Source organism: Platalea leucorodia (assembly GCF_965183815.1).
Source record: "Platalea leucorodia genome assembly, chromosome: 7".
NCBI lineage: Eukaryota > Metazoa > Chordata > Aves > Pelecaniformes > Threskiornithidae > Platalea > Platalea leucorodia.
In genome coordinates, this window is record NC_138829.1 from 28884591 (window position 1) to 28903248 (window position 18658).

The 18658-nt window shown below is 35.9% G+C and overlaps 1 protein-coding gene across 7 annotated transcripts in view; it reads left to right on the plus strand.

Annotated features, from left to right (window-relative positions):
- RALGAPA1 (Ral GTPase activating protein catalytic subunit alpha 1) overlaps window positions 1-18658 on the plus strand; it is a 138336-nt gene that overhangs the window by 34157 nt on the left and 85521 nt on the right. For 5 of the 7 annotated variants that reach the window (XM_082318766.1, XM_082318767.1, XM_082318770.1 and 2 more), the window contains 5 exons: window positions 133-281; window positions 1557-1686; window positions 2455-2692; window positions 5172-5333; window positions 16136-17704. In XM_082318766.1, coding sequence (XP_082174892.1) covers window positions 133-281; window positions 1557-1686; window positions 2455-2692; window positions 5172-5333; window positions 16136-17704 — 2248 coding nt within the window. The remainder of the gene's footprint in view (window positions 1-132; window positions 282-1556; window positions 1687-2454; window positions 2693-5171; window positions 5334-16135; window positions 17705-18658) is intronic. The other 2 variants (XM_082318768.1, XM_082318772.1) reach the window with 2 other exon arrangements.

Consider the following 18658-nt stretch of genomic DNA (forward strand, 5'->3'; position numbering starts at 1 on the left):
ATGTATACTTCTGAGTGCATATGCAGCCTTTTCGGTTAATCATAGATTTTCTCTTCCTGGTTGCTATCAACTGAATTGCCGAAAACGTCAAAGTGCTTCAAGCTCATAACACCCATTCTTTTCTTCTTACAGGTTTTTATAATAAATTCTTCAAATATCTTCTTTCTTGAACCTGCAAATGAAATTAAAGCTCTGCTGGATGAACACACTGATATGTGTAAACGCATTCTTAATATCTACCGTCACATGGTAGTCCAAGTGACTATGGACAAGAAGACATGGTAAAATGCTAATGCTTTTATCTTAAATTATTAGTTCACAAGATGAATGTGAAAATTTATTTGGTAGTAAACACAGTAGAGTGGTATTGACTATGTGAACCAGTTTCTCTGAATCAGTAAATAGGTGGACTTTAACATCACAGACAACTTACCACAGAGGAAGAGGTTAGCTGCTCTGTTAAAGCTAGTAGTAAGCACCTAGTTAGTTTGAAGCAGCTTAGCCCTCAGTGAAAAAAGAAGTAAGCTAGGATATGCAGACTACTATTAAGGAGCTAGTGATGACTTTTTTCCAGGGCATCTTTCTCATGTGTCAAAGTGCTAAATATGAAACCGTATATGAAGCTTCACAGCCTTATTTAAAAATAAACAAAAAATTCCCAGATTAGGCATGGATAACTATTGTAATCAGATGTGGGTTGGTCTTGATCTGTAATTGTGTGCAGGAGTCCATGTACTATTTAACTGTTTTGTTCCTTTCCAGTGCTTAAGGTGCCTAGCATGTACAAGGGACCCATTTTCAAATTAATTTCTATTATTTTCCCCTCTTCTTTAAATAGCTGTCTCTAATGAGGTAGTATATTGCCACTATTCTCCATTGCAAGGAAGCAGTAGCAAGGGGATTTCAAATGACTGATTTACTCCATTTTAACTTGACTTGCATTCAATCTGTCACTAGTATTTCCTTAACTCTGGGTAAGTAGAGCTGGCGTTACATGTCATATGAAGCTTGTCTCCTCTTGTGAGGAAACAAGGAGTCAGTTCAAGGCTAGCCACTGGGAAATTTGGGAGTAATAATAGAAAACAGATTCCACTAGACTAGTATTTTCTTCCCCAGTTTCACATCACTGTAAAGAAGTGACTCTAGACTGTGATGGCAAAGATTGTGCCACACAAAATTATTGATGAAGTATGTTAATGATAATGTAAGATTGCCAAAACCTGTCATTGATAGCAAAAAAAAACCCCAAACCCAAAAAGTAAAAGCTCAGTTTGGAAATATAATTAAAACTTTGCCTGCAATTTCAGGCTATTGAAGGTGATAGCACTTGAATGACCTAGCAGATGTTAGATGGTGACAGGGGTTCCTCACTTTTGAGTGTGAAAAGAAGATTGGAGTAATTTCTTTTGCAAGAACCAAGTTAGGCTGTTTGTAATCACTATGTTCTGTTTGGAATGTGTTTGAGCAAGTCAAGCTTGGTTATTATCTTTAAAAGTATCCTGGTATATACAGAAATATAACAAAATGGTAACTCCAAGTTTAATATTGTTTTGCAGGGAACAGATGCTACTTGTGCTGCTCAGGGTTACTGAATCTGTGCTGAAAATACCACCCCAAACTTTCTTGCAGTATCAGGGAAGAAAAAACTCCACTTTAGCTGGAAGACTTGCAGGACCTCTTTTCCAGGCAATTAAACATACATTCACTTTAATTAATTCAGCTTAATTTTGACCAAGAGATTAGATGCAACAACCACTGTTGGCTCGTTTGTCATCTTAAATCATGTTACCCAGATAATGTGAATGGTGTGGGTTAAAGAACTGGCTACATTTGTTACTTTCTGTCCTATATTTAATGACACCGTGACAATGGTTTTTGGGGTACTGTGAAATTAAAAATTCCTGTCCTTTAGTTGAGTTGGGATAACTGTCAGTGTGTGCAGTTTTAGCTTGCTTCCATTGCAAAATTAGCTCAAGTCAGCACAAAATCTTCTGTGCCATCCATGGCTAACCAACTGATTTTTTTTTTTTTTTTATTCCTTAGAGTAAGCTGTAGGAGATACTTTCAAAGTTCATAGTTGCGGAGTGCTGTTGTGGTGGCTTCTCTGTAAATAGGATCTGTAAAGTCTTTAGATTCTTTAGTAGGGAAAAAAAAAGGATACACAAGATACAAATGTGATGAGAACTAATTGAGAACAGTATTACAAAACTCTTCGACAAAACTTGTAAGATACCGAAAGATCTTTCATGAGTCAAGCCAGTTGTTCCTGTATCTTAAGTCAGAAGCCCATGTTAACAGTTGATAATTCATGAAAAGTCTGTGTGTACTGGTGAGGAAAAGAATGTCAGGACTACACAAATTTCTGTGGCAGTTAGAAACTTCTTTTTAAGCAGTAACGTTTAAATGTTGTCATCTTAGGTTTGGAACTCAACTTTTCTCACTTTATTCTTGTAGACTCTTATAGTAGCTTGGATCAAAGCGAATCTAAATGTGTACATCTCTCGAGAACTTTGGGATGACTTGCTGTCTGTAATGTCATCGCTGACATATTGGGAAGAGCTGGCCACTGAGTGGTCACTGACAATGGAGACACTAACTAAAGTATTAGCTAGAAACTTGTATAGCCTGGACCTCAGTGACCTGCCGTTGGATAAATTAAGTGAGCAGAAGCAGAAAAAACACAAAGGCAAAGGTAAGACAACACCGTATATACATAGTTTGAATTTGAGCTGGGGTAATAAGATGTTGGGCACAGTGGAATTTTGATCTAGCCTTTTTAGTACACCTAATTAGGCACCTCTTATCACCTGAAATAACCCAGTTTCTTTAAGATAAGGCTGCTTTTTAGAACCACCACAGAATCTCCACCTAAAATAGAATCATAGAATCGTTAAGGTTGGAAAAGACCCTTAAGATCATCGAGTCTGACCGTTAACCTATCACTGCTGAGTCCACCACTAAACCATGTCCTCGAGCACCACGTCTACCCTTCTTTTAAATACCTCCAGGGATGGAGACTCAACCACTTCCCTGGGCAAGGGAAGATTCAGTCCTGCAAATAGTTAGGCATATATGGAATGTTGTTCTTAAAGGTGTGTTGAATTTAACCTAAAATGTTATGCTGTAGTGGGTTATGCCTTTCTCCTTTTATCAAAGCAATTAAATAGTTGAGTCCCAATCAGAACTTCTTGCAAGTAATAAAGATTACAGGTCCGATAAAAATTAGCTAGCTAGCAAGTGGCTATTGCAAGCACAGTTGGAATATTGATCCTGAAATCCAATGAATGTTGTTTAAAGAGGAAATGTAAGATGAACATAGTTTTGTTTGGGTTCTAATTCATCACTAAGCCATGGTGAAGACAGATTTTGTCAAAGTGACCTTGTTGGACTATTTAAGAGAAAGGATACTTTTAATAATACATATGAATGGTAGTAGTTTTTAAACTGATTCCTAAACAACGCAGGAAATACTGTATAGGACATAATATGGGGAGAGGAGGTGGCTGCTTGCTTATAATGGTACAGTTCTGGGATTGTTAAGGGATAGGAAGTCTGTCCTCCTGGATAGAGTGCTGGATTGAGAGCTGTGAAACCTGGATTTTCTTCCTAGATCAGAGACTTTCTGCATGTGACCATGAGCAATCACTTCTGTCTTTGTTTCCACTTCTGTAAAACATGGGTAACAATACTGTTCTCCTTTAAAAAGTGCTTTGAGATCTAATAGTGAGAGGCAGGATTATATTTAGGGTGAGTAATAAAGATGGGAAAAAAGTGTAATTTTTAGTCTACTTTTTAATCTCTCTGTGTTCTGATGGATGTGGTTCTCCAGTCAAACCTGAGGTGAGGTACTTCTTACAATATCCTAGGGTTTGTCAGTGAGAAGTAATCTATGTTCATTTCCGTCTCTTAAAGGGGATGTTCCTTTAGGCTGCTTTTTGCTAAAAACATTTCACATGCTTCCAAATTTCTCATCTTGGGCAAAGGCATTATTCACACTTTTGTTTTGCTCTTCTGGTGTGTGACAACTGGACAAAAATACATTTCTCTAGTTGACCCTGAGAGGTTGTTCCAGACCATGCATTTTTGTTTTCCTATGCTATACAGCTTTCTTCTTTTTCTTGCAAAAGACACAGCATAAAAAAAACCAGTAGTCTGAAGTGAGATAAGAATGTGTATAGTTATTTGAATATAGGCTTAAAATCCATTTTGAATCATTGGCATCACCCATACAGAGCCACATGAGAAGAGTTTATGTTAGCCTTCAGTAACAGAGTTCCGGAGAAAGCCTCCCTTGTTAAATCTGACTTGCAGAGTTAACTCCAGCTTTGGAAGTAATAAATATCATGCAAATTATGCCAAATTTCTTTGGCCCTGTTAATTCGCTAATAGTAACGAACATGTGGTCCTAGGGCTCACTTTCCAAGAAGATGCCCTTTTAATGACTGTAATTGTTTATCAAGTATAATTTTGGATTATTTGAGTTCAATGTGGATAAGGAAAGACATTGCAAATATTCTTCAGATCACTTGTTTTTTTACATACAGTTGTTTTTGATAGCTCCTCATATGAGCTTTATTTACTTCAATATAAATGTCAAATCTGAAATTGTTCTATCTTTTCTTAATCTTAGTATAGTATTTTTTTGTCAATTTCCAGAGAGCCTTGTTCTCTGAGCCCATCATCCCATTTTTTTGCTTTTGTATTTAGTGTTTAAATATTTTATCATCTTTATTTCATGTTCCTCAAATGTCATGAAATTATTTGGGAAAAAACCTACAATATTAATGGTCTGTAATGAATGATTTCGTGTGTCTTGCCTAATAGGAACAGCAAAGGAAAAGTGTCTATAGTTACACATTTTTATCAGGCTACAACCTTGTAAACTCAGTTTTCTTGTGGTTTTGCTCTTGATTGGTCAGAAAAGAAAATCACAATAGTTTAATAGCACCAATGCTTCTGAAAAAGTTTGAGTATCCCTCTCAGTGTTCATGCTGGCTGAGTGGGTTTATATATTTAAAAACCAGTAATGAGCTGTTTAGCTTTTAAAATTATACTTGCTTTGATAACATAATTTATTCTATCCAACTTTAAAACTCTCTGAAAAAACACAACTACAAATATCTGGTGATACCAGAATAGAAATGAATAGATTTGCAATTCTATTTTTGCAGGAGTTGGGCATGAATTCCCAAAATCTTCCGTTGATAAGTCTTTTTCTAGAGGCTGGAGCCGTGATCAGCCTGGACAAGCACCAATGAGACAACGCAGCGCTACAACCACTGGCTCTCCAGGAACAGAAAAGGCAAGAAGCATAGTACGGCAGAAAACAGTTGGTACGTATCTGTAAAAGCTGATATAAGTGACATTTGAGAAAGGGTAATGAATTAATAATTGACTTCTGTAGTGATGTGGGTAACTTCTTTCCACAAAAGTATACTATTTATAATAATTAGTTAAATGTGTAAATTATGCAGCCTTATGTGCTTTAGGATAGCTGAATACCTTGTGGTTACTAGAATTACAGTTACTGCAAATTAAAGTAATGCAGTTGATGTATTAATTCTTAATAAGTTTGATAACATGCTTAAGCTGGATTGGAAAAATAATACTGTTGCATGTATATGAAAGAGAAAAAAGCTGGAATGGTTTGAGCAATGGTATGGATAGGTGGGTAATAGAAGGCTTTTTAAGTACATGTTTTCATAAACTGTGCACAAAATAGGTTGAGTGTTTTCCAACTGTGCAAAGAAAAGCGTGAGAAATATGTATATATCTGCATAGTTTATAAAATGTGTTGTCTTTTACTATACCCTGAATCTTGCATTAATGAACGATTGGCCCGTATGTGTGCAATTCTCCATTTCCGAAGTCATCTATTTTTCAACTTCATTACTTGCAGATACTCTTCTTTGTGTTAGAAATGAGTGATGCTAAACAGTGTTTTAGGTGGATTGCTCAAAAGAAGACTCATTTATGTTCGCATGATTTGTTTAGAATATCTTAACATGAACTGGACTACAAATTTCTTTGCTGTCTCATCTTGATGATCTCAGTGCTATCCTTTATGTGAAGGAAAACTAAGCTGATTTTACTTTTTTATTTAAAAAAATAACTTTTTAAGGAATGTGTCTTGCTTTTTTACTATCTCTGTAGCAGTAGTGGCTTCGGTCATTGTGTGTTCTTGCTTCACTGATACTTCTTGGAAGCAGGTACATTCTGACAGTTTAGAAACCCATGATGCATATTGGCAGTTGAATATATAATTTTGTTAGCTTTTCAGAGATTAACATTTTCTTTCTCTTTCCAGAAATATTTGCAATTAACTCTTTTAAGTCACAGAGCTTATTTGGCCAAAGTTTTAATTTTCATGTTCTTCAAAATTCTCCATTTTAAAAATGTGTTTTCTCATAAGGCTTTTGTTGGCATGGGAGAGTTAATTGTTCTATAAACAGTACAGACATGTGAGAAAATGAAGTCACTACTCCAAAATTTCCTGTCTTTTTCATGCATTCAAATGCTACACAGCTTTTCCTGATTGTCATGCTGACAGCACCTAGTTTGACTGAAGTTTTCCTTATGAATAACAGATACTTTAAATGTAATTTCTGCTTCTCTGTAGATAGTCTGTGATTAACTGTTGTGGTGGTTTTGTTTTAAATCTTAATTGTCTTAACAAGGTAAAGCTCATGTTAAAATTTCTCCTTCCCAAATTGTTAATATTTCAGATATTCTGTCAGAAGGTTATGTTGTTTGGTCAATTTATTAATTGTTTTATTTTGCTGCTATTTGAAAGATGGCTATTTATATGATGTTAGCCCTAAAATGACTGAAATTTATCCTAATCAAGCTATATATTAGCCTGGTTAGCAGCAAACCAATCTAATTTTAGTTTCACTGTACTTTAGCTTCCATGTTTTTGTTCCTTTCCTCCAATTATTGAACATATTTGATATTAATAAGCCAAGTTTCTATTACTGTAACCAGTTAAAATTTCAGCTCTATTCACATTGTAGCATACCATCTGTGGACAAGCATGACAGCATTAGTAGGATGATTTTAAAAGATGAAAAGCCCCAAAAGAGTTGCCAGAGCCAGAGTCCCAAACCCTTCAGTTTTTTAAAATGTTAATGAAGGATATGTTACAAAAGCGTATGTCTTAACTGTCTGCGAACAGTTGCTTGTTATTGTCTCTCAGGTTTGCTAAGAGAGCTGTTCAGATGCTTCTTAATCTGTGCCAGTTAATACAGGGTCACTTAATAAAAAAAATGGTTTATAGTCACAATAAGTAAAATTTTCTGTAGAATATTTTGCTGGTCAGATCTTCTCCTTCAGTTTAACATTAGCTCCCCGAGCTAAGTCTGGAATTGAGTCAGACTTGTTGCATGATATCTCGTATATAGTATATTTCCTTTGATTGTGAGTAATATACTCTTTATATCTGAGTAGGGGGGATGTGCATGTTGAATATTTTATGGTAAGAAAAAGCTGGGGTTTCTTTTCCATCTGTTTTATGTTGTACACATTTTGTGTACATCTCTGCACCTCTATTTTTTGAGCCATCCTCATGCCAGCATACATTTATTGCTGCACCAAATTTGTGTGTGTGTTACTCAAATAAAAATCACAGCTTTTCTGATATGCAGTGTGTACATTTTTAGCCTGAACTTATGTAAAGTAATTTTTGGAAAAGGGCCTTTAAACATGATATGCATATGGGTTGAAAAATCTTCTATAGGGCTAGATACAGAATTTGTGGCTTAGGTAGCAGATTCCAGTCCTATAAAAGTACCAGATCAGAAGGAATTTACTAATCTATTGTTCTGCTTTTGTCTATAGACAACAGTGGAAGGTAATAAACTGTCAAATCTGTAGTCCACATTCTGGTATTAAGTCTGCCTCTACTTAACTACTTAATTGAATGTGACATATCTTATTTAAAATAATAATTTACTGAGATCACATTTGCCTCTTACAGCATCTCAAAGTTAATTCCTCTTTCAATAATAGTACACTGCAATTTTTCCTTCAAAAATTTCTGTAAAATTTCCATCTTCCAAATTGTAAATGGGTTGTTCTGCCCCCCCTCCCCACCCCAGTATCAATCTAATATGGTGGAAAAGATCCAGTCAATTACAAGGGACACTTCATGTTAAGATTTGTAATCAATACAGTATCCAATCTCAAAAGCTTGGTTTATTTAGAATTGTAGAATCATTTAGGTTGGAAAAGACCCTTAAGATTTACTATGTAGCTTGTTATTTTTTCTCTTGCCTACATTCATTTTAAGATGCACAATGATGAATGTAATGCATCTGTGACTGTATCCTGAATTTTATTTTTCTATCTCTTAAACAAAGAGATGTTAAAGCCTTGCACATAATTGCCTTTTTAAAAAAAACTGGTTTCTGTCTTATAAACGAAGTTTAATAGAGAGTGGCTTCAGTCTTAAAACATTTGTCTTTCTGAATTGTTTTTTCAAACTGATGTTAAGACTCCACTTAAGTTGTGCTACATTTGTCAAATGTGTTTTCTGCTCTGTGTACATTGACCTACCCAAGTTATCTGCATGTTGCTGTTAGGGACAATTCTTTAACCTGATTGAGAAGTGTGATGTGCTCAGCTTTCACTGCACTCCATTCATGTATTTCTGATTCCCATACAGATCAGGAGCACTAAGATTCTAAGTCTCTATTCCATGTTGTTTTGAAAATATATATAGAAAAATTCAAAGACTAAATATTGTACTGACAGCATTTATGTAAGATGCACTGAAGTTTCCTTAAAAGAAGTTTATCAGCAACTCTTTTAAAACAAGTTATCAAATTTGCAACAGTTTGAAAAGGAAGCTGCTTGAAACAATTAATATTACTTTTTGAGAAACTTAAAGTGTACTTTGAGATTGAATGCAATATCGGTTCTTGCTATGTCTTACTCTGACAAAGGAAAACAAATGTCATACAGATTCATTTTAAATCTATTGGAAAAGCTGCAGATATAACCTTGATCCTGATGCCACAATTCCTATGTAAGTTTTCCGTTCTGTAGGACTGTTGCAGGAGGTGAGATATAGAAAAGGTGAATTAGGATCAGTTTAGTAAAATTTATCCAGTATCGATTAAAAGCCAGACCCTATGGATAAGAAACAATTTAATGCTTTTTATTGTCAAACCATTTCACTTCAGTCACTTCATTTTTAATGCGGAACTATAACAAGTTGTATTGCAAATTTCTCCACACAGAATTGGTCATTTTCTCCTTATGCTTTTGAATCTCTTTTGGAGAATCTTGAATTCAAGAGTATGGGTATGTGTAAAATTCAGAGATACTTTTTCAGGAGTAAACCAAACGAAACTAGAAAAATGCAAATGTAGTGTAAGTTGTTTTTTCTGTTAAAAAATTTCAAGTTCTGAGTGCTTGTGGAGTGACTTTAACCTTGATTTTTCAACCCCTGATGCAATGGGAAAAAAAGTGTTAATTAGTTTCCTGATTTTGAATGCAAAATCTCTGTAATCGTCGTAATAAAGGCATTGTTGCTGCTTTACATAAAAGTTAAAAACTCAAAATGTCTTATGTGTCCACTGATTTTTTTCTTTCTTACAGCTCTGCCAATATCTGCCGTGCTGAAATGTTTTAATTTTTGAATTTTCTTCCTTTTTATCTTTGTTTTCTCTGTTGCTGCTTTTTCTGTGACACAAGCCTTTCATTATAGTCACTCTTCTTTTTTCCTTCCCCACTTCTTTCTTTTCCTTTTTAAAGCCATGAGAAGCCGATCCATTGGTGAATGTGCTCTGCCATCGGCCTATATACGCAGTGCTAAAAGTGCTCCTGTTCTGATCCATACTTCCAAACCCTTCTTGCCTGATATTGTTCTCACTCCCCTTTCTGATGAGCTTTCAGGTAGTGCCACCTCTGCTAATTTCTGCACCCCCTTTATCACTTTTTTAAACCTTCTGCTTTCAAATTCTGCTAAATCATTAAATTTTGCAAAGTAAAAGTACTTGGGGGATGGGGGGAGAGGGGAAGAGATTAAGAATGATATTTTGAGTTATGTAAAATACCATGCTATTTTGCAATTCATTCTGGAACTGTTGGAAGTTAGTGCTGTGCCAATGTTTACTATCATAAAAGCGAAAATTAGAGAAATCTCTTGCTTTTTCAATTCATTGGTAAGCAGTGATATAGCATCTGTCTACCAGAAAGTACAGCTAATCTAAAGTTTTTATTTGTGATGAGTGAGGGAGGAAAAGGAAGAACATAATTTTACTTTGACTTGCCATTTACATCTTTCTATGTAAATTTTTGAATTCAGTGTCGTAGATGTTGTACAGACAACCATGATAATGAAATACTTTAGCTCCCATGAAAAAAGAATATCTGAAGTATATGGTATCATATAATACACTTTATAGTATGAGTGTTTTTCATTAATATAGAAAAACATAAAAAAATTATGCAGTTTGGAGTTCTGAAGTGCTGTGTTTTGGTGGTGTTTTCCAAATGATCCACTTTTTTGTAGTTTTCCTCAACATTGTGTTTGGTCCAGCAGGGTGGTTGGCTACAAGTTTGACAGTAGCTTTCTTTGGATAATTTTCTTTGAACAAATAGGTTCAGCAACTAGAATTAGCACAGATTTTAAAAATGCATGCATGAAAGTTTACAGATAGTGTTATTTTTTTTTCCTTGCTCCAGCTATTACATAGGTGTAAATTAGTAGCTTGTAAGGCTGACAATCATATTACGCCTTTGTCTCAATGAGTGAAAAAAAAAAAAATGAAAGCACAGTGGGAGGCCTATATATATATATATATAGTCAAAACTGTGTACAAATATAAGGACTTAATGGCAGTAATTTTTTTATGGAGGATATGTTCTTTTTTTTTTTTCTTTTCTGTCTCTCCTGCCTGCCTTTTACCCAAGAAGTATCAAGAACTGTGTTTTCATAATTGTATTTTGATGTGTGTCCAAGATTAAGTCTTCTTGTTGTGAAACAGAAACGTGGCGCCTTAGTATTCGATCAGAAAACATAAATGGAGAATCAGGAAGGTTCAAGGAACACACTCTAGAGATACCAGACTTTCACAATGAAAAATTGTAAAGTATTTGAATGCAAATCTTGACACCACAAACAAAGCATAATAAAATACAAATTATGTTTAATAAAATAATAAACATATGAGTGCAAAGGATATCTCTTCTGAGATACAAATTATTAGAACTTAGAAGATAGAGTTTCTTACAGGAATGATACATGAACAACCTTTAGGAAATAGATCTTGCCTGGCCATAACATTGTTGGAAATAGTCAATTCTTAATGAAGATCTTAAGAACACCTGCAGAAGGGAACGAGCTTCCACAGTGAACTATTTTGTACATAGTAACTGATACTTAATTATCCTGTATTAAAGAAGGCAAAAGTGCTTTTGCAGTCAATTTTATCATCCATGTTTCTGAAAAGTCCTGGCTTGCATCTTTCTTCTAATGTGTCCCAAACCTGATGGCTCTCTTGCTATTATCCTTTCTGTTGATACTCATCTGATACAAAAACTGCGTGACCAATGTAATTCTTAAAAGTTAAATAATTTTACAGACATTTGCACTTCTAACATAGAAAAAGTCCTAGCCGTTTCCTGGTTTTGGTGTCTTCTCCAACAGATGGGTGTTAAAACAGCTTCATGATGTGCCCAAGAATCTTGAACATTGCCAGAAAACTAAAAAGCTCTAGTGAAGGAAAGCAAACCATTAGAGTGTTGATGGGGAAGTAGCAGAGTAAGGGAAAAACTATCCACTGGATCAGAGTGCACTTTGCTCTTTTAATTTTCGGCATTTTTTATTGCGCGCTCTCTTTATTCTTTCTTTTTTTTTAAACATGGAGCTTTATCATTTTCCTTGCCTTTTTTTCTTACAGTAAATATATTATTTTCTGAGAGCCTTCTATGTCCAGATGTACAGCATGTAATTTGGGAAGTAATGAAATTGTTTCTATCATAAGTGTGCTTTAGGTAATGAATGATGTTTAGTTTGCTGTGACAGCCCTTCCTCTTATTTCATTATTATATGAATATCCCTGTTATCCAAACTGACTTTCAGATCCAACACAACTTGAGGGAGAGGATATTTCAAATGATTCCAGAAGAGTAGGATGCCCTAATCTGAAGTTTTCAGAAGTAGTATTCAGCTCCTTTTTAGCTGTGAAACTCCTCATTGAAAGACTGACTCACTGAACACTGGTGAATCTTGATGGGTGGTCCAAAAGAAAGCATTTATGCCAAAACCTTTACCTTCTGTACAGTACAGTATATTAATTTTCAAGAGGAAGGTGGAATACCCCACTATAATTTGTTATTTATTGAGACATAATGTTTCTGCTTGAAGATCAGTCAGTAGATTAACAAAATTTATTGCAAGAGCTCATCTAGCATCGTAGAGGATGCTTTTCCTAAGACTGTAAATTTCTTCATGTAGTTTCTACGTTATGCTGTATTTCCATGTGCAGAATATTTGCAACTTTTCAAATAAGATCCAGAAAGTGGAAGTGGAGATTTATGCTTTAAGATGTTTAGTTAGTAAAGTGATTCGATATAGTGCAATTGTTGCAAATCTGCAATATTTCTAAAAAGAACTTTTCTTTTAACCTGTTAGAATCATAGGAAATCCAGTCTTACATGTTTATAGGATAACTAGCAAAATAATGATTCATTCCTGCTCCTATTGAGGATTTTCAGGTACAAGAGCACTTGTGAAAAAAAGTGTCGGTGAGATGTAGGCAAGATTCCTGGAAGCAATGGGCCACAATGGCAGTCTAATGAATTGCAGGTGGGACATTTTATCCTTATGCACTGGGACTGAAAGAATCAAAGGAAGTATTAACATGAAAGGGAGATGTATATTATGCCTTTATAACGTTGCTCCCTAATCAGTAAGTAATCCTTAAGATGAAATATAAAGAAATCATAATTGTAATGCCAATATGGCTGTAATTATTCTTTAATCCCAGAAACTCACAGAATGAGCGTGTTCTTAGAAAAGAATCAAAATGAAAGCTGAGAAGCAAACCATGTTATTTTTTCTCCACTTTCTGAACTAATTTGCCATGATTAAATATAATCCTGTCCCAATGTTACGTGGAATCTTCTGCTTGCACTCGTGTTGTCTTGCCAGAACGTGTCTCTCCCTGAGTTTGTGTTTTAGCATGTTTATCTCCCACTTGATGCTGAAAAACTACCTTTTCTTTCTGCCTTGTAGCAGAAAAAGGAGAGGTAAGGTTGATTTCAGGAGAGTTGTGATTGGGCGAGATTGGCTAGAACTAGCAATTTCAATCTCTTCCTCACTGCAACATATTAGGAACCAGGCCAGCGTTTCTCCTAAGTACATGCAGTGTGTCAGATACACAGCCTTCTGGCGCACAATTGCAACATAGTTTGTGAAAACTCCTTAGGAATTGATGGTGTCCCAGTTTGACTATATGCCTGCGTGTAAGGGTGAAGGAGCTGTTTGTTTGGGTTTTTAAACGTTGGCTGTATTTTCAGTGCTGATATTGCAATAACAGTATATTTTTCATTTCCTTAATTTCTTCCTCTGTTCTACAAAAAAGAATTCTCTATTGGCACAAGCACTACAGGTTTGTTTGAAAATGTTTGTGTACTTGTATGTGCTAGTCATGCATACGTAAGCACCTAAAATTAATACTGGATCAACATTGAAATAAATCTAGCCAAATTTATTTCAATGTGTGGAGCTGCTTGGCGTGCATTTGGAGTTCTCCATCCAGTAATTTTTAACATCCTAGACAATCATATTCACTGCATGCATGCACAGTATGCAATCCTCAGGCCGCTGCTTTAGATAAGCTTGAGTTTATAAAAGGTATGAAAGATACATGTTGAGGGCTCAAGATGAGATCGGTGTATCGTAGTTGCATATATTAATCTCATATGTAACATTATCATACATATTTTTGACTGAATCCTATGGTCCTATCTTTGCAGCTGTAAGAAATAGCTTTGAGACTATATAAGCATAATCTCTGCCTAAGTCAACAGAGAGTTTGAAATAACAGTTCCAACTAGAGAGAGACACCATTCATTTCAGAGGGTGTTACTTCATATAGTTAGTGATAAGTTGAACAAGAACAACGATGAGAAATTTGTTGCTTATCAAAGCTGAGGAGAGAGGAAAGGGATAATAAATTGTGCCATATATGATGATTTCCAGTTCATGTTTATTTTCTGAAATAGCTTGGATGTCTACTCTCTTTTTCCAATATAGACACCTCTATTTCCTCTCTAATAGCTTCTGTACAGTTCAGTAAACTTTGTATCAGGCCAAACTTTAATTTTCAAATTTTAACTTCTCTGAAAAATTGAGCAAGGAAATACCACTTCTCGTCTTCTTCCAACACGTACATTTAGTTAAGTACAGATGTATCTCATTCCTCCAGTTTGTATGCTTTGCTCAGAAGGAAAATATGAGAAAATTCAGCTCCAGCTCTAACATTCTCAGAAAAGTGTGAGCACTTTAAAACAGGTTTTTGAGGTGACTTCAGATTATCACTATTAAGTATTACTGAAATAGGTATAGAGATCTATGAAGTAATAATTTGAAATATTTATTTTGGCAGTAACACGTCAGATTTAGGGGAGGGAAAGGGGCTTAAATTTTGTGCTGACTTTAAGTAAATTCACCATTGCAGTCCTGAAGAAAAACCCTCTAGATAGAACAACAAGGTAAGTCTGTTTATTGTGGCAAGCAACTCTTGTTGGTGTTCATTTAAGCTCTTTATTTTTATCCCTGACTTTAAAAGCATATCTACAACTTTGAAAGTAGTAGGTAGTAAAAAATAAATCTGGGGAATAAGGGATTCTATCAAAAAGTAACCAACAGAAAACTGAGAAAGCTGTTTCTACCTTACTGTTTAAGTGCCTGTCCCATAAAAAGACTGCAAGGGGTAGCTCGAATTCTTGCAATTAGTTCAATTGTCTGTAAGAGATACTTAGTCTTGCCTACACCGGTGATTTGATGGTATGTAGTGTTCTATAACGTATCAGGAAATCTGAAGAGGGGTGTGAAGGTTCTTTATTTTGGTGGATGATGTGAAGTGGGCTGAAGATAATTCTGTACAATTCCTAGGTGACCTGTGTTGGAACTGCAGCTTTCATTACAGTTAACTATGATTCGTACTGATGCTAATATATTAGCAGTCTCAGCGGAGACAAGGAATCACTGATGTACGTGGTCATAACAAATGTGCTGGTCTTTTCATAAACAAAAGTGGTTTTACTCTAATGTTAACTGTTGTGAGGCTTCAGGATGCTTTTCAGTAGCAGAGTCCTTAATTTGGTAATTCTCATGAATGTCACACTTGCTTGAGTAAAACTGCAAGAAGAGAGGGAGGTAAGCCTCCATTTAGTATTTAGTTTCACATTTTAAAGATGAGAGACAAAACATCCTTCTAGGAAAAAAGGGTATATCTTTAAATTATCCATTATGTATAGTCACCTATAGGGTGAGGGCCAGCTCTTCCCTGTCATTTAAAAGCTTTAGTCTTTAGGTATACACTATATTACATATGCCATAATATTCATAATTGTATGATAGTATTCTTTCTGATACTTCATATATATTCACACAAGTTATGAAAAAAGTAATAGTTTGCCACTTCAATAGACAATTCTAATTTTCCAGAAAACTTACTTGTTCTTTTTGGAGTTGTGCATTTTTCTGAAGATGTAAATTCCATGAATGGTACTACCGTTGCGCTAATTTGTATTCCGGGTAACCATTTCCTGAACAAGCTAGCTGGAATAATGTTGGTTGAATTATTGAACTTATTGGCACAGCCCTAGCTTTAACTGTATTTCCAAACGTTCCATGGTCTCACTGTTTGTTCTCATGCATGTTAACATTTAAAACTGTGTTCTGATGGTCTAACTCATTTATATTACATTCTGTACTGGATATTATGTGCGTATGTTTTTAACACTCTAGTACTTGGAAAAAATATTTTTGTTGTACTTAAGAAAACAAGGCTCTGGACTTTCCTGGCTTTTAAAGTCATGTAGTTAGGATGTAGTGGTAAATAAATGTTGTCTCTGTATGTAAATTTTAGTGCATGTTACATATACTTTTTTCCTACAGACATTGATGATGCTCAAATTCTTCCACGTCCACCTCGAGTCAGACATTTTTCACAGAGTGAGGATGCTCCAAGTGAAGTTTTTGGTGCATTAAATGAGGAACAGCCACTGCCACGAAGCAGCAGCACCTCTGACATCCTGGAACCATTCGCAGTTGAACGAGCCAAAGGTGCAGTTCCTGTCATTGACAGTTCATCCCATCATGCTCCAAGCTTACAGAGTTCCACTGAGACCTCTTCAATGCATAGATCCACTGAAAGCCATATCACTGATACAAATAGCAGAGAGTCCTCCTTGGAAGTTGGGGATAGTATTTATGACCATCTTTGTCATTTAATAGGGCCAGTAGAATTTGCAAACACAGCCTTTGAACAAAGCCAGTATGTTGACCTTGAAGGTGAAGATGATCTCCTTTCCTCTCTGAGAGAATATCTTAAAGAAAAAGAAGAACTTTGCGGTAACTTTGAGATAGATAAATGTGAGGCTTCTGCTCACGAAGTTGTTACGTCAGTAAATAGGAATGATAGATTACCACTGGATGGATTAGAAAATAGAGATCAGACCGGTCAATGCACGAATAGCATCACTGTTACAGAAAAAGCCAATAACACAGAGCTGCACCTAGAACAAAACCAAAGTGGCTGTATAAGTAATCCTGCACCTACTCAAGTAGACATTTTTACAAGAAATCAAGCACTTGATAAAGCCAGACAGTTAAATATTGATAAACAATATGAAAGCATGTTCGATCATGGGTCAAGTAGTCCTAGCAGCAAAGAAGGGAAGAGATACCTGTACAGGCAAGCAGCCACTGAAGCTGATGTAGATTTAGCTGTGGAAGCAGCGGTAGCTGAAAAGCATAAAAGTGCCCAGTTTAATGAAAAAGTAACCAACTCACGTGTTACGCATGCAAAGAAAATTCCTCCTAAAGCACAAGTTAACCCTCAAATGCCTCACATCACAGGCACAAGCAAACTGTCACCAACTAAAAGGAGTATATCTGAAACCGTAACTCATAGGGCCAAAATCATGAAAATAACGGCTAAAAAAAGAAATAGCGTTCATGTTACTTTTAGGCCATCTACAGAATCGGTTCAGTTTTACAATCCTCTTGAGAGCAAAGAGGCTGCTTGGAAAACAAGACTTCGTAAACTCAGTGGCTTCAGTAGTAGCGGTAGTGGTAGCAGCACCAGCAGTACCAGTGCAAGCACCAGCTCATCAACTGTCACGGAGCTGGTTAGACCTGGAATGTATAGACCTCTAGATGCAATCAATGCTGCTTCAGCTGGCAGCAAGCAAATTAAGGAATCTACAGAAACTCAAGCAGCCATGTTGCAAAAAGAAGGTATTGCAGTTAATCAGTTCCATAATCGTAGTGCTTTTAGAGCATCAGGTCAGGAGTCAGCGCAACAGCAGGGCTCCCTGGGTGGTGTTTATAAAACTGTTGTACATGCTCTTTCGAAGCCGAAGGCAAATGTTTCCCCACAGAGGCAGAACAGAATGCCAGCAGAGGCTCCACTGAGGGATCTGTACAGTCATGTAATGGGCTATTTTGGAAGGAAAGCTGCAGGTGAGCACTAACAGTGTGCAGAGCGCAAAAGGAGAAAGGCAGCACCAGTTTGGCTTAATGCAACTGAAGCAAGCTCTGATAAGCAATCAAAAGGCTTTGGGATGATCACTGCTTTCCCTGTTTGGTTATGCATGCGCCTACAGCCAGCTGATTTTTCTCCCAGCATAAGTTACTTTTATGTACTTTAAATTACTAATTTCCCTTTTCAAGATATTTAGTTGAACCTCTTTGCTGCTGAAGACCATCAGGTTAGGGAAGAGGAAGAGACAGTAAATGACCTAATAAAGGATTAAGCCTTGGGAGTTTTGAATTTTCATCTACCATGCAGAGCCTTAAAATTCAGCCTACCGAATGATTGGCATGTGCATATTTTATCAGAATGTGCTATTCCACTCTGAGTGTAGTTTGTTTGTCAGAAGGACCTGGCTCTTGACCAGCTAGGTTGAACTAATTGTATTTCTGGTTCATTTAGTGTGTTTTCTTCTTCCTCCTCCTCGTCTTCCTCCTTTTCCTCCTCCAAAACAAAAAAGCCCCTCAAATTTACATTTGGAGGTCAGTTTAGGTAATTTTTAAAAAATTGTCTTAAACAGAAATCTCCTGTTACTGGAATGATTTCATTACGACAGTTCTCTATGACTCTAATCATAAGGTTTTGTTTGAATCTTTTTCAAAACGTGCTGTAGGCCTTTCTGTATTCATTCATCAAAATGGATGCAGTTACATCTTGGCAACATCTTTCATTGCTTTCTTTTCTTGGAATCGTGGATGTTCATGAAGGTCTCATGATAGTCCTTCTCCTGCTAACTATGAGACCTCTGTGGACTGATCAAAAAAGGCGGCTGTCGCTCTAATATCCATTGTCTTAGTTCACATCTTAAATAACCTTAAATGAACAATAAATTAACTTTCAGCAGTAATGTAGGTTTTCTTTTTTCCCATTGTTTTGCTGGCATG